This window comes from Heptranchias perlo, chromosome 23 (assembly GCF_035084215.1).
Source record: "Heptranchias perlo isolate sHepPer1 chromosome 23, sHepPer1.hap1, whole genome shotgun sequence".
NCBI lineage: Eukaryota > Metazoa > Chordata > Chondrichthyes > Hexanchiformes > Hexanchidae > Heptranchias > Heptranchias perlo.
Window position 1 is genome coordinate 9849970 of NC_090347.1, and position 27924 is coordinate 9877893.

At 42.2% G+C, this 27924-nt stretch overlaps 1 protein-coding gene across 1 annotated transcript; it reads right to left on the reverse strand.

Annotated features, from left to right (window-relative positions):
* Positions 1–304: 304 nt before the first annotated feature.
* On the reverse strand, positions 305–15416 carry LOC137341078 (toll-like receptor 13). Its single transcript, XM_068003987.1, has 2 exons — positions 15343–15416; positions 305–7379 (listed from the first exon to the last, which is right to left on the reverse strand). Exon 2 carries the CDS (start codon positions 7353–7355, stop codon positions 4500–4502), a length of 2856 nt encoding a protein of 951 aa, XP_067860088.1. The 5' UTR covers positions 7356–7379; positions 15343–15416; the 3' UTR covers positions 305–4499.
* Positions 15417–27924: the final 12508 nt, after the last annotated feature.

Sequence of the window (27924 nt, forward strand, 5' to 3'; positions counted from 1 at the left end):
CCCAGTTCAGGCTGGTACTCTTCAACCCCTCCCCAGTTCAGGCTGGTACTCTTCACCCCCTCCCCAGTTCAGACTGGTACTCTTCACCTCCTCCCCAGTTCAGGCTGGTACTCTTTGCTCCCTCCCCAGTTCAGGCTGGTATTCTTCACCCCCTCTCCAGTTCTGGCTGGTACTCTTCGCCCCCTCCCCAGTTCAGGCCGGTACTCTTCGCCCCCTCCCCAGTTCAGGCTGGTACTCTTCGCCCCCCCCTCTGTGGATGCTGGCACTCTTTCCTCCCTCACCCCCTCCCCAGTTTATGCTGACACTCTCCTTTCTTCACCAGCTCAAAACGCTACTCCCAGCTTCTCCCCTCTTCTGTTCATTTCTCCCTCTCTTTTTCCTTTCATTGCCATCCTTTCCCCTTCCCTTCCTCTCTCCTTTTAATTTCTCTCCTTCCCACTCCCCTCGATGCCACTCCTATCTGAGTCCTGCTGCTAATGGACGTGATTCTGGCTGCTGCGTACTGTAGATGGGATCCCCTGCTCACTCAAGAATTCCCACCTACAGTATGCAGTGACCAGAATTATTTCCATTAGCAGCAGGGCTCAGGTACGAGTGACGCTGAGGGGACAGAGGCTGAACCATCTACTATGTGGACTGTGCCCCCAAAGTACTGATGGTTAGCAAGTATACAGTTTCAGCTACTTCAGGTACACAATGTAGCTCAATTTTCAATCTGCATCTATTAGAACACGGTCACCTTTGTTCAGCATTAAATTCAGCTCAGTTTTCTTTTCAGAAATCAGTATTGATGTGGATTGCTGATGTGGGAAGTGGAAAATTTCATTCTTGTGCAATAGGGGGCTATTCTGAGGTTGTGGTTAAAGTACATAGTATGGGAAGAGCAGGGGTGCATTGGTTCATAAATACTCTCTCCGTGATCATTAGCATTATTGGAAATAAATATAAGGCGTAAATCAGAATTCTTTATCCTACAATGGTAATGTTTAGTTTTTTTTTGAATAACAAAGCTCTTCATGCCACGTATACTCAGAGGAACCATTTTGACTCGAGCAGGGCGCTTTCAAGATGGAACTGTGGAATTAAGATTAATGTGGCAAGTCGTGCTGGGCACTCAGCACAAGGTGAGTCCCTTATTTCAAGAGTCTCAACATGGAATGAGTCAAATGGAAATGTGTTTCATCACAAGATAAGGGAAAAATTGGATGCAGCATCCTGGGCTACTCTCACACGCCTCCTGACCACTGGGTCAAGACTGACATTGGCAAAGACCTGGCAGCAGGTTATCAGTCCTCCCTCTCAATTGCAGAATGGCGTGTGTTATGGCAAAGCTCTAAGGGGGGTGCAGAAAAATAAGTATTCCTCCTTTGTCAGCATTGAGTAGATCACGTCTACATCTCATAAACAATCTATCTCAACCTCAAAGCTGAACCGAGCTTCCCCATTGTGACATTTCTATTTTCCAGCCATTGATTGACGATTTATTTTGAAATATAGACCATTTTACATTGGAATTTACAGCACAGAAACAGACCATTTGGCCCAACTGGTCTGTGCTGGTGTTTATGCTCCACATGAGCCCCCTTGCACCCCACTTCATCTAACCCTATCTGCATATCCTTCTATTCCTTCCTTCCTCATGTTTATCTAGCTTCCCCGTTAAGGCATCGATGTTATTCGCCTCAACTACTCCTTGTGGTAGCAAGTTCCACATTCTAACCACTCTCTGGGTAAAGAAGTTTCTTCTGAATTCTTTATTGGATTTATTAGTGACTATCTGATATTTATGACCTCTAGTTTTGGACTCCGCCAAAAGTGGAAACATCTTCTCTACATCTACCCTCTCAAACCCTTTCATAATCTTAAATACCTCTATCAGGTCACCCCTCAGCCTTCCCTTTTCTAGAGAAAAGAGCCCTAGCCTGTTCAGCCTTTCTTGATAGTTATAACCTCTCATCCTAGTAAATCTTATTTGAACCTTCTCCATTACTTCTATATCCTTTTTGTAATATGGAGACCAGAACTGTACACAGTGCTCTAAATATGGTCTGACCAACGTTCTATATAAGTTTAACATAACTTCCCTGCTTTTCAATTCTGTTCCTGTACAAATGAACCCCACGGCTTTCTTTACATTTTTATGGCCTTGTTAATTTGCGTTTCTACTTTTAATTATTTGCGAATGTGTACCCCTAGAACACTTTGCTCCCCTACCCCATTTGGACTCTTATTTTCCAAGGAATTTGTGGCCTCCTTATTCCTCTTACCAAAATGGACCACCTCACACTTATCTATATGGAAATTAATTTGCTATTTACATGCTCATTATGCAAGTTTATTAAAGTCTTCTTGTATTTTGTCACCTTCCTCAGTATTAACTATACCCACCAATTTGGTGTCAGCCGCAAATTTTGAAATTGTACTTTCGATTTCCGAGTCCAATTTGTTTATGTAAATGGTGAACAGCAATGGTCCCAGCACCGATCCCTGTGGAACACCACTTCCCACCTTCCGCCAGTCTGAGTTACCGCCTTTAACCCTTCCTCACTGTTTTCTGTTTTGTAGCCAGCTTGCTATCCATTCTGCTACTTGTCCTCTGACTCCACATGGAATCATAGAATGTTACAACACAGGAGGCCATTCGGCCCATCGTGCCTGTTCCTTAGTCATGAGTCTACTATGAGGTACCATATCAAAGGCCTTTTGAAAATCCAAGTATATTACATTTGCTGCATTAGCCTTGTCTACTCTTTCTTCAAAGAATTCAATAAGGTTGGTCAAGTATGACCTTCCCTTTTGAAATCCGTGCTGACTATTCTTAATTATATTTTCGGTTTCTAGATGTTTTTCTATTACATTTTTGAGTAAAGATTCCATTATCTTTCCTACCACCGACGTTAAGCCAACTGGTCAATAGTTCCCTGGACTTGTTATATCTCCCTTTTTAAATATAGGAATAACATTAACCAGTCCTCTGGCACTATCCCTTTTCTAATGAATTTTTATATATGTGTAATAGTACCTCTACTATCTCTTCCCTAACTTTTTAGTATGCATGGATATAATCATCTGGACCAGGGGTTTTGTCCTCTCTAAGTTTAACTAGTTTATCAATTATCTCCCCCTTTCTATCTTAAATGTCTTGATATCTTTTTTGATCTCTTCTTCTAATGTCATGCCCACCCATTAGTCTCCCTGGTAAACACTGAGGCAAAGTAATTATTCAATATTTCTGCCATTTCGCTGTTATTAGTGCCCCTATCCCTATCCTTATTTTCCTTTTGTTATTGATGTGTCTGTAGAATACTTGACTATTTCTTTTTATATTCCTTGATAATTTAATTTTGTAGTTCCTCTTTGCTTTCCTAATTTTTCTTTTACTTCTTTCCTGACCTCTTTGTATTCCCTTTTGTCATCTGCCATAGATTCAGGTCAACTAGGAATGGGGTTGAGATTACTCAAGGTCATTTAATCTAGTCCATTTACAAGTGGCAGAGAGGAGGCTTTCATCTGTGTGGACTGGATTCAAATCCAAGTCCCACAGGTGAACTCTCAGTGTGCTAGCTCGATGTGCTAGACAGAGGAAAATGCATTTAAAAGATAAGGTGATAAAATAACCAAAAACTATAGTTAAATTCAGATTTGCTGCTTCTCGCAGTCACAAGGTAATTTGGTCTGATGGTATCCATAGATTTAGATACATGAAAATTAATGGAAATATTGGTTTAAATTTAATACATGGATCATGGGGCTCCATAATAGGCATTTAAGTGGCCCATGGAGACAAAATGCTTTGATAGTCCAATTCTTATTGAAGTAGAGGAGTAACAATTACTGTGTCACCAAAATAAGGTACGTAGCAATAGTTTAGCAATCTTCTAACAATGCTTTCTAATGCGATCTAATTTTCAATCAATAAGTATCATTTAATGAGTATTACATGTATGAAAATACATACTAAAATATAAATGAGTTATGGAGGGTTCTTTATTCCTCTACTTTCCTCGTTCCCCATCTTTTTGCAGCATGTGGGGTGGAGGAGGCAGGCTGTGTGCTTCAAACACTGATCGCTTCTATCCCTTTGCCTATTTTCCTCTGAAGTTTATCCTCCTGCAGGCTTGATGTCCACTTGTCAAGTACTTGTTCCCTCTTGATGGAGTCATCCTTCAGGCTTTCCTAGGGCTTTTCTTGGAGTAAATTCCATTAACTTGTTGCCTTCATCTCAAGACAGTATTCAGACTTAATAGATCATGGATAGAACGGAACTCATGGATCACCTTGCCTTGGGTCTTGTCAAAAGTCTTACTCCAATACCTCAATTTGAATGATCTTTCCAAATTGCTGCTTAATCTTGTCTGCTAATGCCGATCTGTTTGTTGTACTTTTTTTTGCCTTTCATGCTGTAATTATAGCTTTGTACAATAATTCAGAAGTTTCAAAGAAAAAGTTTATATATTAAAGAGTGATGAAGAAGGAGATGTGGAATTATCTCCAATTACTCAAACTGCTACACGACTTGTAACAAAAGGATTATTCTGCATTGAGTCACAATTTGTTAAGGCTTTCCTTAGTCTTGCCCAAAAGATTTGCTGTTCATGAAGATCTTCAGGCCATTTGATGTAGGTTTTGCTTTTCATCAGTTTTCGTAGTTTGTGATAGGGGGATAGTCTGTAGTCCGGAAGCTCCTCCAGAAAAACCAGGATGAGGACATCCTGATGGTGAGAAAGGAGCCGTAGAGAAGCCAGCTGGAGCTCTAGGTGACACCATTCACTTTCTAAGTAATGTCTTGTAATGATGCAGATTGTCTTTCGGCTGACTTTCACAGCATTTTCAATATTTGTAAAGATATCTAAACCAAGTTCAAAATCTCTGTGATGAAGGCAGAGCTTAAAAAATGGAGGACCTTTTCTTTCTAACTGAGGCACCAACTCATTTATCACCCACTGATCGTCCATGGAACTGTACGAGAGAAAGGCATCACACTGATAAAGTCCACGTTCCACCTTTTGTGCTGTCATATTGGAGAGTGTTGACTGAACAATGTAGACAAAGAACCTAAAATAAAAGAACTTCTTGTATGCCAAAGGAATTAAGATGGTGAAAAACCACACTATGGAAGTTATAATAAAATAGAGCTTTCCATCTTCAATACATAAAGAAGTTTCAAGATCTGAAAATGGCTTATATACACTCTCAGCACTGCATGTGTAATTGTACAGATAGGCAATCTGAACTGTCGGGGAATTTACTGACCAATTTTTGAACCAGTAGTTAGCACAGCTGCATTCAAGTGTATTTCCTTGAAGATTGAAATAATGCAATGATTTAAGATTGTGCAGAAGATCCTCACTAATATTTTTCAAATTATTGAAGCGAAGAGAAAGAATCTTCAAAGAGACCAGATCATTAAAGATCGTGGGAGGTAAGTTATTAAGTCCTATGTTTTCTAATTGCAATGTTTCTAGATTATGTAAACCTTTGAATGTGTCATTTGCTAAGTCCCTCAGTCCTGTTGTGATGTCTGAGATTTCCAGAAATGTCAAATTATAAAGTTGCTTGAATGTGCACTTAGTTAACAGAAGTTTGGTGTTCAGCCCTAAGAAAAGATATTGAAGAGATTTAAGCCCCTTAAAAATAACACTGGGAAGATGTTTGATTCCATGTGTTCCTTGAGATTTAAGGTTCAAATATTGGAGCTGTCCTAGTTCCTCAAATGGAGGCAGTTCCTTCCACTTGGAACTTGGAATGAGGATATTATTGTTGCTCAGGTCAAGGTGTTGTAAAGATTTAAGTCCTTTGAACATATATTTATGGAGTTTCTGTAAATTATTATCAGCAAGTATCAATATCTTGAGACTGGAAAGACCTTTAAAAGCATTAGCATAAATTCGAACCAATTGATTTCCAACAAGGTTGAGGTATATTAACTTGTTCAGCTGCTCAAACACATATGGTCGGATTAGAGAAAGCTTGTTTTGATGAAGACTCAATGCCCGAAGGTTCTTTTGTTCTCTGAAGTAATAGGAATGCAATTCTAGTATTTTATTCTTGTCCATCAGTAACCTTTCCAAGTTTTTTAATCCAGATAACGTTGCATTGCGGAGTTCGAATATTTCATTTTCAGAGACATCCATGATTCTTAGCTTTTCCAGATGAATAAATGAATAGTCTTCAATTGTCTTTATTCTGTTTTTTCGAAGCCCCAATATTTGGAGGTTATTCAAGCCAGCCCAACTGTCCTTGTAAATTTTATGGAGTTGGTTGCCATTTAGATAGAGCTTATTCAAATTGCTTAGGTTAACAAACGAATGCTTGAAGAGACGACACACACTGTTAAATGACAGATCGAGGCTTTGTAAAGTTGTGCACTTAGAAAAGTCTTCTGTTGAGAGATACTTAAGACCATTGTACCTCAAAGCTACAAGTTTTATCTTTGTTTGGGAAACAAATTTGCAGAATAGCTGCATGTTCTGTCCTTTACCAATAGTTGAGTTTGATAAATGCAACATTTGTAATTTTTGGACTCCTGCGGGATTAAGGTCAGATAAAGGAAACCAATTACCACTTAGCTTCAGCATCTTCAAAGGGAGATGACTGAAGGCATTGCTGTCTAAAGTTGTGATGCGATTGTAAGACAAATCTAATGTGGAGATATTGTGAAAAGGGAAGCTGTTGTTTCCAACAGACCCAATGATGTTAGCGGCCAGATTGAGTGTCTGCAGCTGAGAATAAGGAATGTTTTCCATGTTCCCAGGTAAGGTTAGACTTGAAATGGTATTATTGCTAAGATCCAGCCTTTGTAGGGTTTTGCAGAACATCACTGCCTTCACAATAATGGAAAAGTCAGATAAATTATTTCGCTTCAAACTCAAATACTTCAGATGGTGCAACGAGTTGAATACATCTGGTGAAAGCTGAGATATTTTGTTATTTTCAAGATAAAGTGTTGTCAAATTGACGAGCTTGTTAAATGACCATTTATGTATCGTCTCCATGTTGTTATTAGACAAATTCAAGAACGTAAGGTGAGTAAGTCCCTGGAAAGCAACAGGATTAAGAGAGCGCAGAAGATTACTGTCAATTCTTAGATGTTCCAGGTTTGGTAAGTGACCAAAGGAAATGGGTGGTAGGGTTTCAATTAAATTTCCTGTTAAGTTCAGGTGGGTAGTTGTATTTGGAAGTGACCAGACTGCTTCTGTAACATTCCTAATATTGCAACGTACACACAAAACATGTGTGAAATCATGAGAATACTGTTCACAAAACTGGAAACCATATGTCTCACCCACATCGAGGAACTCTGATTCCAAAGCTAGTAAGCAGAAGATGGCTGTAATCTTCCACCTGGGCCACATTTTCAAGGATACTTTTCTTTGTCTCTGTATTGAAAAACAAAGGTCATAATATATATTACTCTGTGATGCTAATTTTTTCCACTTCCCCCCCACCCCCTCCACTCAACAGTTTTCATCTTTGCTCGAGACAGTGACTCATGCTAGAGTATGGGTCCAAAGGTACTACATCCTCCTGGTGGACTAATCATAAAACGTCACTCCTAACATTCCCCCAATGTTGACAGCTCTGAGTGATTTGTTCAGTTAGTGTTTCAAGGCAACCCAAAAGTCTTTGAAAACCATCAGCATCAAGTACTTCGACATTGCTCTTCTGTCGGCTAAACTGATCTAGGAAGTGAGTGGCTCAGCCATACAGACCCAGGAGGTCACAGGTGCAATCTTTGGCTCATATTGAGTTAGCTGGTCTCAGCCAGGGCAGGTGTAGGGGCACTATAAAATCTCCCAGCCTATTCGTACCACTGAACAGTCACCTGAATATGCGACCACTACCACAGACCTCCTTGGCAAGTGTGAAACTTAATTAAATGGGGTTAGAATGATAGAAGAGTCATAGAATCTTAGAAGGGTTACAGTGCGGAAGGAGGCCATTCAGCCCATGCTGGCTCTATGCAAGAGCAATGCAGCTAGTCCCACTTCCCCACCCTTTCCCCATAGCCCTGCAATTTTTTTTCTTTCAGGTACTTATCCAGTTCCCTTTTGAAGGCCATGATTGAATCTGCCTCCACCACTCCCTCGGGCAGTGAATTCCAGATCCTAACCACTCGCTGTGTAAAAAAAAAGTTTTTCCTCATGTCACCTTTGTTTCTTTTGCCAATCACCTTAAATCTATGTCCTCTGGTTCTTGACCCTTCCGCCAATGGGAACAGTTTCTCTCTATCTACTCTGTCTAGACCCTTCATGATTTTGAATACCTCTATCAAATCTCCTCGCAACCTTCTCTGTTCCAAGGAGAACAACCCCAGCTTCTCCAGTCTATCCATGTAACTAAAGTCCCTCAATCCTGGAATCATTCTAGTAAATCTCTTCAGCACCCTCCCTAAGGCCTTCACATCCTTCCTAAAGTGCGGTGCCAAGAACTGGACACAATACTCCAGTTGTGGCCGAACCAGTGTTTTATAAAGGTTCATCATGACTTCCTTGCTTTTGTACTCTATGCCTCTATTTATAAAATCCAGGATCCCATATGCTTTTTTGACTGCTTTCTCAACCTGCCCTGCCACCTTCAACAATTTGTGCACATATACCCCCAGATCTCTCTGTTCCTGTACCCCTTTTAGAGTTGTGCCCTCTAGCTTATATTGCCTCTCCTCATTCTTCCTACCGAAATGTATCACTTCGCATCTTTCTGCATTAAATTTCATCTGCCACGTGTCCGCCCATGCCACCAGCCTGTCTATATCCTCTTGAGTTCTATCACTATCCTCCTCACTGTTTACTACACTTCCAAGTTTTGTGTCATCTGCAAATTTGGAAATTGTGCCCTGTACACCCAAGTTAAAGTCATTAATATATATCAGGAAAAGCAGTGGTCCCAGCACTGACCCCTGGGGAACACCATTGTACACCTCCCTCCAGTCTGAAAAACAACCATTCACCACTACCCTCTGTTTCCTGTCACTTAGCCAATTTTGTATCCATGCTGCTACTGCCCCCTTTATTCCATGGAATTCAATCTTAATGATAATCCTATTATGCGGCACTTTATCAAACGCCTTTTGGAGGTCCATATACACATAACCAGATTGCCCTCATCAACCCTCTCTGTTACCGCATCAAAAATCTCTATCAAGTTATTTAAACACGATTTGCCTTCAACAAATCCGTGCTGGCTTTCCCTAATCAATCCACACTTGTCCAAGTGACTGTTAATTCTGTCCCAGATTATTGTTTCTAAAAGTTTCCCCACCACTGAGGTTAAACCGTCTGGCTTATAGTTGCTGCGTTTATCTTTACACTTTTTATGAACAAGGGTGTAACATTTGCAATTCTCCAGTCCTCTGGCACCACCCCATATTTACGGATATTTGGAAGATTATGGCCAGTACCTCCGCAATTTCCACCCTTACTTCCCTCAGCAACCTAGGAAGCATCCCATCTGGACCGGGTGACTTATCTACTTTAAGTACAGCTAACCTTTCTAGTACCTCCTCTATCAATTTTTAGCCTATCCAGCATCTCAACTACATCTTCCTTTACTGAGACTTTGGCAGCATCTTCTTCCTTGGTAAAGACAGATGCAAAGTACTCATTTAGTACCTCAGCTATGCCCTCTGCCTCCATGAGTAGATCTCCTTTATGGTCCTAATCGGCCCCACCCCTCCTCTTACTGCCCCTTTACTGTTTACATGCCTATAGAAGACTTTTGGATTCTCTATTTCTGCCCAGATAGATGTGGAGTTTCTGTATCTCTGGGTAACAACTCCAACAATTTTGCACCAATTGGCATTGATTTAGGGAATATTTGGTATTTTTCTCATTCTTAGTACTGTAAATTGTTTTGTTGATTTTTCTTTAAATGATAATTACGTCATTTTATCCATAGGTATCCATTATTTAAAAAAATTCATTGCAATGTGAATTTAATTTCTACAAGTGAGCTGGCATAGTTTCACAAGTAGGAATAAAAATCACATGGACCCTTTATAAAGTTCTGTTCTTATTACATTGGCAGTAGCGTCTCTTTTCACTTCCTGCCTGCATGTGGTTCACGTATAGGGATAGAAATTCGGCCTTGTAGCGCCCGTTGTGTAGGCGCTACGTGGCCTCCTGAAGTTCCAAAATGGCGTCCGGAATGCGCGCGCACGCTTCCGTCGTGACATGCGCCGGATGCCATCTTGGTAAAGGGGTTCGCGCACGTGTGGATATCGAACGCCAGCTGCATGTAGAGTAAGGATGATATGCATTAGATCAGTGTGCAACGTTGATTTAAACGGATAGATACCATTTTGGCACTCAACACTGCAGCCAACGCGCTGTCTTACCCACGTACAGCTAAACATGTCGTAGATGGCCTGGAGGACTCCCACCAGTGCTATTTAAAGGGACCATACAGGATTTACAGGTTAGTTGCTTCTGTCTGCTGATGCATTTGTACCTGTTTTTGGAGGTCTCCTATACTTCGATAGTAGGACAAGGGGATATAGCCTAAAATTTAGACCCAGGACTTGCAGGGTTGAAGTTAGGAAACACTTATACACACAAAGGGTGGGAGAAGTTTGGAACTCCCTTCCGCAAACGACAGTTGATGCTAGCTCAATTGTTAATTTTAAGTCTGAGATTGATAGATTTTTGTTAACCAAGGGTATTAAGAGATATGAGGCTAAGGCGGGTGTATGAGGTTTGGTCGCAGATCAACCACGATCTCAATGAATGGTGGAACAGGCTCGAGGGGCTAAATGCCACTGCCACTTGCCTCCTGTCATGCGCCATCTTCTCCTGCGAGAAAGCAGGCTGTGCATTAGTGAGTGTCCTGCAGGATGTTTAGGTGATGTGCCTGTCATGGTTAAATAGCTGCCAATGTGTGCGGCTTGAAATGGTGGTAATGTGAGAGGGTGGGAGGAAGCATCTGATTGGAAGAGTTGAGTACTGATTGAAAGGGTTTGTTGGAGGTGGGTGATGGGGGGGTGTAGTGCGTGGAGCAGTGGATGTGGCTAGTGGTGCAGTTGGTAGGAGACACCACTTGTCAGTTGACCTCATTCACCTTGACCACTCATGTCACAGCATTGAACTTCTTCCTGCACTGCATCCATGTTCATGGTGCTATGCGCCTGGCATTGACTTCATCCCCTACTGCCTCTTGAACATATGTCTGGAGGGCCTCTTGCCCCCCTGTGGATATAGGATGCCCCTCCTTCTGTCCACCTCTTGCACCAAGGTCTCTAGTGCATCAGCAGAGAACCCTGGTGCACGCTCTCTAGCAGGCCTGATACAAACTCAGATCGGCAGATTGGTGAGGTCTGGCGTGCAGATTGGGGGATGCGGGATTTAGTAGTGCGCAACCTTTATTCAGTGTTTTAAAATAACACGTTAATTAACCAATTTAAGCCCCTTAGACTTTAAACAAAAAAGTGTAGAAACAGGAACCATGTAAAAAAAGAAAGTTGCTTCCTTAATGGTAAATCATTGGTTTTAATGTACAGACCAACCAACTTCACTAAAACAATTTCATTGGTCATTTACCTCATTGCTGTTTGTGGGACCTTGCTGTGCGCAAATTGCCTGCTGCGTTTCCCTATATTACAACCGTGACTACAAATCAAAAGTACTTCACTGACTGTGGAGCACTTTGGGACGTCCTAAGGTTGTGAAAGGCACTATATAAATGCAAGTTCTTTTTTTTCTTTCTTCTACAATTGGCCTTGATCCCCCTGAATTAAGGAGCGGGAAATTGGCCAGGTTTTCACCCTCCTGACTGCTATCCAGTGACCCCCGCCGAGAATGCACGTGGATGTCAGGTGAGGATAGGATTGGATTTGGCAATGATTCCTCCCACGATCAAATAGCCTGCTGACATACTCTCTAGGCGCTGACATGAAGAACGGCCACTTGGGCAAGGTATTAGAGAAGGCAGTCAGCACTCGTGGAACTGTAGCCCAGAGAGGAGTCAATAGAGGAGGGAGCGAGGAGAAAATTAGCTGCAAAAGGGCAGAAACAAAAAATGGTACTGCCCAGTTTGACTTGGGTTAGAAGGAGTGTAAAACTCCATTAACTCTGCCCCAACAATCTGCCTCCATATTTCACTGCAGCATACCATGACCAGCTGAGAGAAGTTTTGATTTAGACTTCATCTGCAGAACACAGTGAACTAAAATAAGCTTTGAAATGGTAAACTTTTGGAAATATTTTGTAGATTTGCTTCTGTGCCAAGTAAATAGTTCACTTCTCTTGTCAGGCTTTGTCTGTCTCTGTCCAATTCTTTCCGCCTTCTATATCTCATTCTCTCACATACCTTCTATCATTGCTAGTTTACATTTCAGCGCTGCGTCAATAAACCACTGACATATTGAGCTGTGCTTCTCAGAACGCATATAGTTTGCAGCTTCACAGAAAAGGACACAGCTCCAAAATGTGTAGAGAATTCCAAATAAACATTTATTTTCTAAATAGAATAAATTTTGATGATTTTAACGTATCAGCCTCTGAATCATTTCCCCTCTCACAGCACCATTCGCTTCTGTGCACAGCTGAAGGGGAAGTGGGTGACTGGGCGGCCTGACCACAGACCACTGCTGATACTGTTCTTGATCAGGTGCCAAGACCCCGTATCTAGTTCTCCATCAGAAGATGTCTGGCCAATGCACCCCAAAGCAGTGCGGCTGCAATGAGGAACTTGGGGACTGCCCTACAACCCTTCCCAGGACCACTCCTCATCTTAGTCATTCCAGTGCACAGCGCCATCACGCAACTCAAAAATTCCCACAGGACACCCTGGTACCCAATTGACCCGGGTGGTAGTAATTGGCTTGAACGCCTAAAAGTGAACGTGAACATAACAAATTAATGACAATAAAAGAAGGCGAGCACACAACTGAAGAAAAAGACCATGGCTCTGGTAATAAAGGCAGTAAGTAACCGAGCTAAAGCGACCGCACTAGATGTCAGCCGTGGTTCAGCGGTACCACGTTCTGAGTCAGAAGATTCAAATCCCACTCCAGAAACTTAAGCTAGAGACAGAAACTAATCTAGGCTGACACTCCAGTGCAGTACTGAAGGAATGCTGCACTGTCGGAGGTGCCGTCTTTCGGATGGGACGTTAAACCGAGGCCCCATCTGCCCTCTCAGGTGGACGTAAAGATCCCATGACACTATTTAAAGAGGAGCAGGGGAGTTCTCCCTGGCCAATATTTATCCCTCAACCAACATGACTAAAGCAGATTATCTGGTCATTATCTCTTTGCTGTTTGTGGGATCTTGCTGTGTGAAAATTGGCTGCCGCAATTCCTACGTTACAACAGTGACTACGCTTCTAGAGTACTTAACTGGCTGCCGAGAGTTTTGGGATGTCCTGAGGTTGTGAAAGGCGCTATAGAAATGCAAGTCATTTTTTTTTCTTCTTTCAGGGGGTCCCAGGTTTGATTAACAGTCTGTGTTGAGATAGTTAATTGCATCAAGGTGGCAGACGTGGTGTTAAATTGGCCTCTGGGTTAGGGAGGGGGCTTCATACCATTATCCACTGACCACTGCTATGAAGTGCATGCATGTGGACTTCAGGTGAGGGTCAGTCAATTGTGAAGCTCCCATTGTCAAATAGCCTGTTGGCACTCATCGCCTTGGCACAGATATGAAGAAAGGCCACAGGGTGAGGAACTGGAGGGACGGTGGGGAGAAAATTGGCAAAAAAAAACTCCAAGGAAAAAGGAAGAAACAGTAGAAAAGAACATGAAAAGAACTGTACATTACATCTCGTTAAAACTCCAAAGCCAGAAGTGCCCAGATCAGACAAAACATATAGACTCTTGTTTTAAATTAAATCGTCTCATTTACAAACTAGATTTATGCTCAATTTCTAAACAGTGCTTGGACTAAGAATCTTTGGAATTGCTATAGTGCATAATGGGGGGAAATTTGGATAGGGGCCGTTTGGTGATGTGATGTGCTATTACCCCGCGCCCAATGACCTCTGCGCAGGCAGGACACGAGTATCGGCCCAGCCAAGGACTCACCTGCAATCAGCCTTCCATTCCAGGCCTTGCACTTTGCACGTTGCACAATCAATGTAATTTGCACTGTCCACCACCAGAGGGAGCACAATCTCTTAAAGGGAGGATGTTTCTTTGAAATCTCTTAAAGGTAACAGGTACCTGTTATTAGCTGAAAATAACAATCTACTGTCTGCACGGAGCCTGAACGGAGATCAGATATCCCACACGTAAAACACAGATGCAGGTCCCATCCCTATGTTTACACACTGATGAGTTATGTTAAAACATTGAATAAAGGTTGCGCACTACTAAATCCCACATCCTCCAATCTGCAGGCCAGACCTCACCAATCTGCCAATCTGAGTTGGTACCAGGCCTGCGGAGAGTACGTTCACCAAGGTTCTCTGCTGATATACTAGAGACCTTGGTGCAAGAGGTGGACAGAAGGAGGGACAACCATATACCCGCAAGGGGGGTTGGGGGCAAGAGGCCCTCCAGACATAGATCCAAAAGGCAGTGGGAGGCAGCGGGGACGAAGTCAATGCCAGGCCCACAGCATCATGAACATGGATGCACTGCAGGAAGAAGCTCAATGCTTTGACATGAGTGGTCAAGGTGAGTGAGGTCAACTGTCAAGTGGCGTCTCCGACCAACTGCTCCACACACCACACCCCCATCCCCCACATACCAACAAACCATTTCCATCAGTATTCAACTCTTCCAATCAGATGCTTCCTCTCACCCTTACACATTACCACTGTTTCTGTAATGTGTCCAAGATAGCAAAAATCCTTTCCATTAATTATTTATATCACGAGAATTATCCTATCCTTCCAAAGAATCTTTCTTCCCTCTTCGATAAGCGGTAGGACATCATAACATCAGACCTTGTTTTGTGTTTTGACTATTAAGCAAATTTATCTAACTAAGTTGAGCAAGCGAATACCGAACAGAGATATACACACACAAACTAGTCGATCGCCCATGGTGTCGCACACATGAAGTCAAGACAAAGTGTAGTCTTCAGGTGAGTGGAGTTAAAGGACTGGGCGCACACATGTAATTCTGTCCCTGTTTCAAAGTCATACATTCTATCCTTTTACATAATTCTCAGATTTTATATTATTTTTAACAATATAAATTTAGCAAAATTTACAGCAATTTGGGAATCTGAGGTAGAGTTCATTGGCATTTCTCTGCAGTGTAGGCTGAGGTGCTGGGATAAGTTTGGGATCAAGAGTCTGACTAGCTAGATTTTCTCTTTGGAGCTCCTTGTCATTAGTGATTGAACTAAAGGAACCGTGACAAAACGAGGGTTCATAATTAGACTTTTCATCGCATCTTACCTGATAACAGCTGTTTATTCAGTTTCTGCAATCCTGTTCTTTCTGAAATAGCAGAAATCAGCTCTCACTGTGCACCACCCACACCCTGGAATCATTAAATAGCTTTTACTAGGGTATAAAATCAAAACGACACCAGAGCAACAGCAGCAGATTCACTTTGAAACTTTTTGACCTGCCAACTTCTCAAAAAAAAAGCAGAACAGGAAATGCCTGTCTAAATGGGGAAATGATAACATGATCCCAACTTCTGCTGAATGTGGTGCTTGATGAGTGTGGGCTTTTCCTCATTACCTCAGTGCTTTTTGTTGGCCTGGGTACATAGGTGCTCAACCACTGAGCTTTGTGGCCCACACATGATGTTTGAATCTATGTTCCCATTAATTTGTATAGAACTCAAGTTTAGAGTTTGGAGTTTAGAGGAATCTCATTGAAACACAAAAGATTCTGAGAGGGCTTGACAGGGTAGATGCTGAGAGTTTGTTTCCCCTGGCTGGAGAGTCTAGATCTAAGGGACTTAGTCTCAGGATAAGGGGACAGACATTTAGGACTGAGATGAGGAGGAATTTCTTCACTCAGGGGGCCATAAATATTTGGAATTCTCTACCCCAGAGGGCTGTGGAAGCTCAGTCGTTGAGAATATTCAAGGCTGAGATCATTAGATTTTTGGACTCTAAGGGAATCAAGGGATATGGGGATCGGGTGGGAAACTGGACTTGAGTTTGAAGATCAGCCATGATCTTATTGAATGGCAGAGCAGGCTCGAGGGGCCGTATGGCCTACTCCTGCTCCTATTTTTTTATGTTCTTATGTTCTTAACTCAGGTTGCTGATACTAACTGATCGTGGTGTTCTAATTTAAGATTTACCCACAAATGAGGCGAAAAGGGCAAAGGAAATTCCTTTCCAACCCTTCAGGATCACAAAATTCAAACAAGTGGGTAAAGAAATATTGATGCAAATACAACTGAGTTGCCTGGGCTCTGTTTGGACACTCCTACTACCGTAGCAACGACTATGGTCCACAATGTTGCTCAAATCCTCAGAATCCCCGAGATGCTCAGTAATACTTGCCTTCTTAAACTCTGGTAAAAGTGATGTGGAGATGCTGGTGATGGACTGGGGTTGACAATTGTAAACAATTTTACAACACCAAGTTATAGTCCAGCAATTTTATTTTAAATTCACAAGCTTTCGGAGGCTACCTCCTTCCACATCGTTCACCTGAGGAAGGAGGTAGCCTCCGAAAGCTTGTGAATTTAAAATAAAATTGCTGGACTATAACTTGGTGTTGTAAAATTGTTTACAATCTGGTAAAAGTGCAAGACAAACAGAAGCCCAGGAAGACTGGAAGAACAAACTGTCAATATTGAAAGGGAAAATTCTTCTCCCCCCTCAACATCTGTACAACTGTACATGCAGCCAGCATTCTCACTGACGGGGTGTTGATGTAGAACCACTGCTTCACTCAGCATTCTAGCCAGCTGCAGGAGACATGCTCCAAGCTTTATTTATGTGCATTAGTTCTAGCGTGTGGAGATTAAAAATCAGCATAAAATGTGCCTGACTGAGTGTGTTTGACGTTATCAGTGTGAAGAACAAACATTCCATGCTTGCATTTATAACTACAATTTACATCGACAACACAGAGTGAACTGAAGATTCCCTTACCCATACTGGAGCTAACTCTCGAGAGGTGGAGAGATTGTTGTCTAAACATGTACAGCAATTCCTCCAAACTACTGATCAAAATCTGAATCTCCTTTTTCAGACCTGTGATTCTTCAGCCTTCCAATCACTTTTCTGGTGTGGCTGCTGGGTTTTTTTTTTAAAAGGGGTTTTAAAGCCGACAATGCAGATACTTGAATGCACCCGTGTACCCATATTATTTGAAGCCTGAGTTGATTACAGCGGAGCACAATGAGAATTTTGTCTCTCTCAATTTCAGATGGAGCTTCACAGCTCGACCCTCGAGTGTGGTTGAGGTTAATAGAACACAGAGACAATGGGCCGGGTCTTGCTGGAAAAAGAACAGCATGTTAACGATGCACGCCGTTATTAATACACAAATCGGCCAGCAAATTCAGGTGATTAAGAGATATGTCCTGAGTCGCGAATCTTCAGGACTTGCTGGTCAATTTATGCCGCTCCGCCATCTGGTTCACACAAACGGCATCTCGCCCTTTGCCTCCCCATTATTTTTAAGAACTTTCTGGATTTACACATTAACTGCCCATTAAACTCGCCACAGAAAATTAAGTCTGGTAATTCAGAGCGCAAACACCATTTTAACGACATGATAATTGTTAACGCAATGCCAATCAACTTCTCTGGCCCAGAAATCGAACAATTTAAACTGTTCAATCTTATTCTGCACGTAGTCAATTGTTGTTAGAGATTTTTAAAACGTCAAATTTAAAAATTAAATTTTTTTTCTTACTGTTCCTTTCTGTCTCTTTTTTTTCTCTCTCTGAATCCAATCTTTCTTTCCCGCCCTTTATTTCTCTTTCTGTACCTGATTTGACTCGAATTCACCCTCCTTCTCCATCGTTCCTCTGTTTCTTTCTCAATCCTTAAATCTCGTTGGTTAAGGAGCTACACTATTGGTACCGCCCGTTCACCAAGGTCCCAGACGCCCCACTGCCCTTGCCACGCCATTACCAGCTCGCACTCCCAGCAACTTACCGCGCAGACATTTTTCAAGCTGATAAGTGCAGAAAAAAAGTCCAACAAATGGCGCACACAGTGAGAAGCTCCGCTCCAGTAAGATTACATAGAATGTGAAAAGTACAGCACAGAAACAGGCCATTTGGCCCAACTGATCTATGCCGGTGTTTACACTCCACACGAGCTTCCTCCCTCCCTACTTCATCTAACTCTATCAGGATATCCTTTTAAATCTTTTCTCCCCATGTGCTTAACTAGATTCCCCTTAAATGTATCTATTCTATTTGCCTCAATTACTCCTTGTGGTCGCGAGTTCCACATTCTTACCACTCTCTAGGTAAAGAAGTTCCTCCTGAATTCACTATTGGATTTATTAGTGACTATTTTATATTTATGACCTCTAGTTTTTGAGTCCCCCACAAGTGGAAACTTCTTCTCTATGTCTACCCTACCAAACCCTATCATTATCTTAAAGACCTCTATCAGGTCACCCCTCAACCTTCTTTTTTCTAGAGAAAAGAGCCCCAGCCTGTTCAGCTTTTCCTGATAAGGATATCCTCTCAGTTCTGGTACCATCCTTGTGAATCTTTTTTGCACCCTCTGTAATGATTCTACATCCTTTCTATAATATGGAGATTAGAAGTGTGCTCAGTACTAACCAAGGTCTAACCAAGGTTCTATACAAGTTTAACATAACTTCATTACTTTTCAATTCTATCCCTCCAGAAATGAACCCCAGTGCTTGATTTGCCTTTTTTATGGCCTTATTAACCTGCATTAAACAACAAACTATGCCACACTATTCCAGTTAGTAAGCTCACTTGACTTCGCCTGGTCTGCCTTCTCACTGAATCTGACTGGTTCTATCTTAAACATGGGGGGATTTGTCTCCTCCCTGTCTCTCTGACCAGCCTTCCACAACTGGCCTTGGGCCATCCGTTTCTCTCTTCTTTTAGTCCTTACCTGGAGAGGAAGTTGACAGCTTGACCTCTGACTCCCTCCCTGTCCAGGGGGTTGGCCAGTAAGGCTCCCAATTAAATTGGTCACCATCCTCCCTTGGTAAAGGTTCCCTGGCAACCAACTCCTGCTGAGCTCAAATGAACAAGACCATCCCAACAATAACAGGTGTGGATGTTAAACAAATTTCCTTTGTCTCAAGCGATCTGGACAGATGCTTCGTCGGATCATCAGAGAATTCAACGTCTCAAAAGCAAAACTTAGCGTAATCGTAACACTTTATAATAAACGATACCAAGATGTTTCCATGGAAAGTAGTCAGAAATCTCATAATATGAGAGTGAGAAGCTATAATCTAGTAATTCGCTTCTGTCAAACAGACCTGTTGCAGCCAAACTGTACATTGTGGAACACATATATTAGTTACTTTGGGAACTTCCTTACTGTATATTCTGATCTGTAAAAGGGAAAAAATATATTTATTCAACTTGTAGTAAAGAAACAAAATATATTAAATAAATGGAGGAATATGCCATCATTTTATCTATGTATATATATATATATATAAATAATAGAAGTATTGTGTCTAGTGTATTTGTTGTACGTCAAAGTACCAGGCTTGAAAATATCACATATGCAAAGTGTACATCACACTTCTACTGGATTGGCTGAAATATGTTCATAAAATAAATAACAGATAGGGAACGTACAAAATGAGCGATCAGCATTTAAAAAGGAAAACCAGTCATTTCCCAATTGTTCTGACCGCGAGGCTCTTCAAGGGAAGGAGTCAAGGATTCACAAGCAGCTACTCAACCTCAAGTCAAGCTTCCCTCAGCAACAGTAGTTAGCTTCCATTTGACAAGATGCACCTATTTACAGTAATTAGATATTATGGCCATAAAGGAACAGCTGAGGTTAAACATATCTCTTCTTACCAACTCACAACGTTTCTTGAGGCAGTTCCTTTATGACTGTTAGAAAAGAACTACCAAGATCCAAAGGTGCCTCTCACTGTATAATAATATGCATTATATGGTATAATGCTGCTGCCATTAATAAAACAGCATATCCTCTGACTTACCATGAGGAAGACCTCTGGAAGCCCTATCATATTTAGGTGATTTATTGCTCTATGATATCACGTTACTATTTCCATAAATTTGCATCTGCGAGATGAAACATTTAATGGGATGAGCAGATTTTGTATTTAAACACAAGCCTGGGAAGCCACAAAATGCTTCCCAAACAAAGCAGTTATATTTAGGAGGAGTTGTTCGAGGTGGACCAGTACCACAGGCTCTGGTGTATCCATTTCCAAATCAGGTGCTTCTGTGTTTGAGTGCCAGAGGTGTTGGTCACCAAAATCTTCCTGCTTTTGTTGAGATCACACTTCATTGTTTTTAGCTGGGAGTATTGTGTTTCATTGTTGTCAGCAAACTCGTGACCACCAGAATCCTTTAAGAGCCTAATTGTAATTTCACTAAAACAGAACACGAAAATGATGTGCTATCTTCACAGTAAGACAGACGCTAGCTCCTACATTATCTCCACAAAAACTGAACTAGTTTCCTTCTTGAGCATTGACTTTTGTTTTGAAGGACTGACTAGCTGAGGATGTACAGAATGTCTTTAGTCTGAGGCAAAGCTGAAAATGCACCAATTATTCTGCCTTTATCTCAGAAGATTGCATGATCTTTCCAGAATTTCTGATCCAGTTTTCTCAAAGTTGAACTGGTTTAACTAAACCTATGTCTAGTTAAAGCCCATGGGATTAAAGGGACAGTGGCAGCATGGACACAAAATTGACTAAGGGACAGAAAGCAGAAGTAGTGATGAATGGTTCTTTTTCAGACTGGAGGGAAGTATGTAGTGGTGTTCCCCAGGGGTCGGTATTAGGACCACCGCTCTTTTCGATATATATTGATGACCTGGACTTGGGTATACAGGGGATAATTTCAAAGTTTGCAGATGACACGAAACTTGGGAATGTCGAAAACAATGTGGAGGATAGTAACAGATTTCAGGAGGACAGACAGACTGGTGAAATGGGCAGATACATAGCAGATGAAATTTAACGCAGAAAAGTGTGAAGTGGGTCATTTTGGTAGGAAGAATAAGGAGAAGCAATATAAACAAAATGGTACAATTTTAAAGGGGATACAGGAACAGAGAGATCTGGGAATGCATTACACAAATCCTTGAAGGTGGCAGGACAAGTTGAAAAGGCTGTTAAAAAAGCATATGGGAACCTGAGCTTTATTAATAAAGGCAAGGCTACAAAAGCAAGGATGTTATGCTAAAACTTTATAAAACATTGGTTAAGCCTCAGCTGGAGTATTGTGAACAATTCTGGGCACCACACTATAGGAACGATGTCAAGGCCTTAGAGAGGATGCAGAAGAGATTTACTAGAATGGTACCAGAGATGAGGGACTTCAGTTATGTGGAGAGACCGGAGAAGCTGGGGTTGTTCTCCTTAGAACAGAGAAGGTTAAGGGGAGATTTGAAAGAGGTGTTCAAAATCATGAACGGTAAATAAGAAGAAACTCTTTCCAATGGCAGAAAGTTTGCTAACCAGAGGACACAGATTTAAGGTGATTGGCAAAAGAACCAGATGCGACACGAGGAAACATTTTTTTATGCAGAGAGTTGTGATGATCTGGAATGCACTGCCTGAAAGGGCAGTGGAAGCAGATTCAATAATAACTTTCAAAAGGGAATTAGATAAATACTTGAAGGGAAAAAATTTACAGGGCTATGGGGAAAGAGCAGGGGAATGGGACTAAATATTAGTTAGTCAGCAAAGAGCCTTCTGTGCAATAACATACTATCATACTATGTGTGTGTTGAACTTCTTTGTTGAGAACTTGACTTTAAATTATCCATCTTAGAACAAATTGGACCCAATTCCACTGCAGCTGGCAAAAAGTGCCTCCCCTTTCAGGAAACAACAAGCATACGTTCCAACATAGAAAACTAAGAAAAGTTTTTAAAAGCTGACACGGCACTAAAAACTGACGCCTCAAGAATGGCCCTGATTATCAACCAATCACATATGAAAACAAGTAGTTACATTGGCTTTGAAATTTAAGCTGTATCAGATACAACATTCTTCACACTTGTATTGGAATCATAGATTCATACAGCTCGGAAGAACATAAGAAATAGGAGCAGGAGTCGGCCATACGGCCCCTCGAGCCTGCTCCGCCATTCAATAAGATCATGGCTGATCTTTGACCCACTCTCCCGCCTTATCCCCATATCCCTTGATTCCCTTAGTGTCCAAAAATCTATCAAACTCAATCTTGAATATACTCAACGACTGAGCATCCACAGCCCTCTGGAGCAGAGAATTCCAAAGATTCACCACCATCTGAGTGAAGAAATTTTGCCTTATCTCGGTCCTAAATGGCTGACCACTTATCTTGAGACCATGACCCCTGGTTCAAGACTCTCCAGAACTAGAGGCCTGTTGTGTCTGTGCTGGTTCTGTGAGAGAGCTATCCAATTAGTCCCTGCTCCCCTGCTCTTTCCCCAGGGAGGGAAGGACAATATAAGGACATCAAAGCCTGAAGTGGGAAATCCAAATGCTGAAGACACAGAATTAGTGGTACATTTTTAGAGGGGTGCGGGGACATACTCATTGGAAAATTTGGAATTTCAGTATTAAAAATTATGCAATTTGGTTAATTTCAAGCACTTCTGTACTTCACAATTGCTTGCTTTTCATTTTTCAGCTTAAAAAATCTAAGTGGCGTTTGGATTTCAAACCAATCACTGCCCCAAAAGTTACCTCAACAGTCGCACTCTCAAAATTCATCCCACCCCATCCCAGTTCACAGAAACACCCTAACCCCTGCAGACCCAATTCAATGGGACACTGTATCTTATCCAACTCCCCATCCTTTCATAGAAATGCTTTCCCCCTCCTCCAACTCTCCCAGTTCATACTAGCACTCTTCTCCCACTCCTCCTCAATTAAGTCTGGTACTCTTCTCCCCCTGACACACAGTTCAAGCTGATTCTTGCCTTCCTCCTTGCTCAGTTAATACTGGCACTGCTCCCCCCTCCCACCTCCAGTTAATGCTGGTGTACTCTTTCACTCCCCATTCCTAGTTAATGCTGACATTCTCCCTCTCAGTTAATGCTGACCCCCCCTCCTTCTTCCACTGCCTCGAAATGTTACTCTCAGCTTAGCTCAATTGGTAGCACTCACCTCTGAATTAAAAGGTCATGAGTTCAAGCCTTACTACGGACTTCAACACATAATCTAGGCTGACGGTTCAGTCCAGTACTGAGGGATTGTAGCAGTGTTGGAGGCTCTGTCTTCCAAATGAGCCATTAAACTGAAGCCCCATCTGTCTGCTTAGGAAGACGTAAAAGATCTCATGGCATTATTTGAGGAAGAGCGGGGAGTTCTCCCAGTGTCCAGGCCAACATCTGTCCTTCAACCAACACCATTAAGTTTAATTGGTCAATTACTGTTTGTGGGACCTTACTGTATGCAAATTGGCTGCTGTGTTGCCTCCATAATAACAGTGATTATACTTCAAAGGTAATTCATTGGCTGTGAAGCACTTTGGGATGTCCTGAGGACTTGAAAGGGGCTGTATAAATCCAAGTTCTTTCTTTCTTCCCTTCTCTTACCCCTTCATTGCCATCCATTTCCCCTTTCCCTCTCCCCAGCATTAGCACCCATTTCTTTCCATTTTTGCTCTTCCCTTCTATGCCATCCATTTCTCCCCTTCCTTCCTTCCCTTCATTTCCATCCATTTTTCCCCTTCCTTCTCTCCTCAGTGCCACTGCTACATAAGTCCTGCTGCTGATGAAGATACTATGGGCAGCATTGAGGAGAGAGGTCCTGGTCCAGTGCATTATCAGCTAGACTCGAATTGGAGCAGGACAGTGGTACAGGATAATGGGAGGGGGGGCCAAGGGAGGAGCAGCCCTGAGGTGAGAAGACCCAAACTGTGCTGATTTTTAACAATGAGTTCTAAAAGGCTGACCGGCCCCCAAAACACTAATGAAAAGCAAGTACGGACAAGAGATTTATCTGAACTGATACAGGGTTACAAAACAATAACGTAGATTCTAACTCTGAAGACAGCCCTGATCACATCCCACACTCACCTGACGAAGGAGAAAGCCTCCAAAAGCTTGTGATTTTCAAATAAAACAGTTGGACTATAACCTGGTGTTGTAAGATTCCTTACATTTGTCAACCCCAGTCCATCACCGGCATCTCCACATCATCCTACGATGGCCAAGAGTCACCCAAAGTTTCCAGTGGCAGACACTAGCTGGCAGTATTCCAGAGTCATCTAAGGTGCGTGTCAGAAGCTGAAGCATTAGCAAACATCCAGTGACCATAATCACCCCGGAATTACGAGAGGTTGGGTTGGATAAGCCCAGAAGAAACTGATCTGTAGATCCTCGATAAAGAGCGTAACCAAGATTTAAAAGTAGCCTTTTCAGATACTGAAATAGGGACTGTACAACACAACAATTTGCATTCACATTCGCTGGATTATTAGTTCAGGTTATTAGATTACTAGTCCAGTAACATAACCACTACACTATTGTACAATCAGCAACTAATTTCTTGAGCAGTACCATCTATATCACTGCAGAAGACAAACTTTTTTAAAAATAGAAAGTCAGTCTGACCTCTAATTAATCTGAGTATCTATTAAGAATAATTTATTTCAAGAGAACAATTATACCTTGTATTTTTAAGGTGACACACACCTGCACGTTAAGTAGTGGCGTTATAAATTGTGCGATGCCTGGTATAATGTTCCTGTCCCTATAAAATACTGTTGACTTACCACGAGAGTGCAGAGGGAGATCTGCTAACATGTAGGTGTAAACGAGCTTTACTACTTTGCAAACCAAGGAAGGGCAGGGCTGCCAGATTGTCATAACTTATTAAAGGCAACAAGTAGAAGTAAGGTTTTCAGTCATCCTGCTCTGAGGTGAATTAAATGCAGAACTGTTGAGCTCAAGGTTACTCTTCTATTTACAGCGTTGACAAGTCCAAAAGTTTCCCATCATTGGATAAGAAAATAAATTCTCTTTACAACAGTTACTGGGGCCTGATTAATGTGACTATATCTTTATAACAAAGTCATTCATTTCCAGTGTATCAGAACCAATGCTGCCAAGGATAAATCTGATGGGATGATTTTTCTGCCAGATAATTCCTCTTAAAAAGCTTCAATAATATTCTATGATGTGGAGATGCCGGTGATGGACTGGGGTTGACAATTGTAAAGAATCTTACAACACCAGGTTTGAAAATCACAAGCTTTCGGAGATTATCTTCTTCGTCAGGTGAGTGTGAGCATTGCGAAACGTTCGAGGAGTCCCACTCACACACCCGACGAAGGAGATAATCTCCGAAAGCTTGTGATTTTCAAATAAAATTGTTGGACTATAACCTGGTGTTGTAAGATTCTTTACAATAATATTCTGCATCATGGGTTCCAAAGCCATCTTGATAAAGTGTATTTGGGAAAGCACAGCCTCTTTTGCTTCAGTGTTTTAGTAAATTTGACTTGTTCTGATAAAACTCTTTTATACCGAACCTAAATCATGTCTCATGTTATCTCAAGTGGAGCTGCATGTCTTGGAGAAGTTTATGACCCAAACCAATCACCCTTCTGACCAGAGGAAGATGCCTGGTGTAACATTTCTGAATGTGTATCCATTGAAGAGACATTCGGGGAGAAGTGGTTTGCAAAAGTTTAAAGTCAAAGGAAATGGAGAGTAAATAAAGTGTAAAGGATAAAAGACCTTGATGTCAGCCAGAGTTTTGTTTCCCTCAACTGCCACGTTGGTCCAACACAAGCCTGTGTCACTAATTTTACTGCATGATCACTTGATAAGACACCTTCTAGTGTCACATAAGGTGGGCTAAAGGAGTGTTTACTTAACCCAGATTACAACGTGCTGCTATATTGAGACAATCCATCGGGCCAAGAACTCCACCAAAGTTATGGCGGGAGATCGGAGAACATTTGCAGAAATTCTACCCCTGATTTACACTCTGCACATTTCGCATTAGTGCAAAGCTGTTGCTACATAGAATTACATAGAATGTACAACACAGAAACAGGCCATTCAACCCAACAAGTCCACGCTGGTGTTTATGCTCCACACGAGCCTCCTTCCCTACTTCATCAAACCCTATCAGCATATCCTTCTATTCCTTTCTCCCTCATGTGTTTATCCAGCTTCCCCTTAAATGCATCTGTGCTATTCGCCTCAACTACTCCTTGAGGTAGCAAGTTCCACATCCTAACCACTTTTTGGGTAAAGACGTTTCTCCTGAATTCCCTATTGGATTTATTAGTGACTGTCTTATATTTGTGGCCCCCAGCCCCACAAGTGGAAGCATCCTCTCCATGTCTTGCTAAATGTGCAGTGTGCATGCATCAGGATATTTTTACGCAACAGATCCACTGGGTGGCAGCAAAGCCATGGTCTTTATGCAATGTTCACTAAATGAGACCGGAAAAGTTGCAGGCCTAGAAATTCGGCCAAGTAGCGTCTGTTCTCCGGACGCTATGCGGCCTACTATGTCCTCAATATGGTGGGCAGAAAGTGCGCGCACACATCCGGCCACAAGTGCTAATGACAGGAGCGCACGATGCCAGTAATCTAAGTACAGAACAATATATTTAAATTAGGGTCCAGACTTTTGCAGGACCTGTTTTCGATTTTGGACGGCCCCAACGCAATCACTCGACACGTGCTGACCTCGCCCAGCACAATGTGATGCTAAGCAGCACGAAAGCCCCCTCACCAACACTATTTAAAGGGTTCATGCGGTATTTACAGGTTAGTTGCTGGTTTAGTATTTCTGGTTTCTGCTTGACTAGGCGTTTTTTTTCCGTCTGTATCACTCTGGAAAATTCACTTTGTCTGGACAGAGGGAGAGGTTTTGCTGGTCATGCACTGTTATAGAATCATAGAAAGATACAGCACAGACGGCCATTTGGCCCATCGTGCCTCTGCTAGCTCTTTGAAAGAACTATCCAATTAGTCTCACTCCCCTACTCTTTAGCCAAAGCCCTGCAAATTTTTCCCTCAGAAAAAATATGTTTGTTGTGTTAGTGGCTTTCGTGGGGTTGATCTTAACCTAAGCCTCACAAATAGTCTGGCTGCAGACATGGGTGGTCAGGTAGGGCCGCCTTTGGGAATAGAGGGTGAGGAGGAACAGCGAGGAAGATACCACAGAGCAGGAGGAGTTGCCAGAAGAGGAGGAGGAGGAGGGGAAGGGGGCACTGTGCAGGAGGCCATATCCACAGATGGTCTTCAGGGAACATTTCTCCTACATTAACTTTACTGAGGAGTAATGTATGAGGCACCTTCGCTTCACCAAGGAAGTTGTCACTGAGCTATGTCACCTGCTTGCAGCCACAACTGCAGCCTCAAACCAGGGTATGGACAGCACTGCCTGTGGTTGACAAGGTCAATGTGGCCCTTACCTTTTACACCATGGGCTCTCTTCAGCTGCACAGTTGACATAGCACCATAGAAAAGATACAGCACAGAAGGGGGCCATTTGGCCCATCTTGTCCACGCCAGCTCGAAGAACAACCAGGTGCCCATTCTAATCCCACCTTCCAGCACCCGGTCCATAGCCCTGCAGCTTACAGCACTTTGGGTGCAGGTCCAGGTACTTTTTAAATGAGTGCCTCTACCACCAATTCGGGCAGCGAATTCCATACACCCACCACCCTCTGGGTAAAAAAGTTTTTCCTCATGTCCCCTCTAATCCTTCCACCAATCAGCTTAAATCTATGTCCTCTAGTTCGTAAACTCTCCGCTAGGGGAAACAGGTACTTCCTGTCTACTCTATCTGGGTCCCTCATAATTTTGTACACCTCAATCAAGTCTCCCCTCAACCTCCTCTGCTCCAAGGAAAATAACCCCAGCCTATCCAATCTCTCCT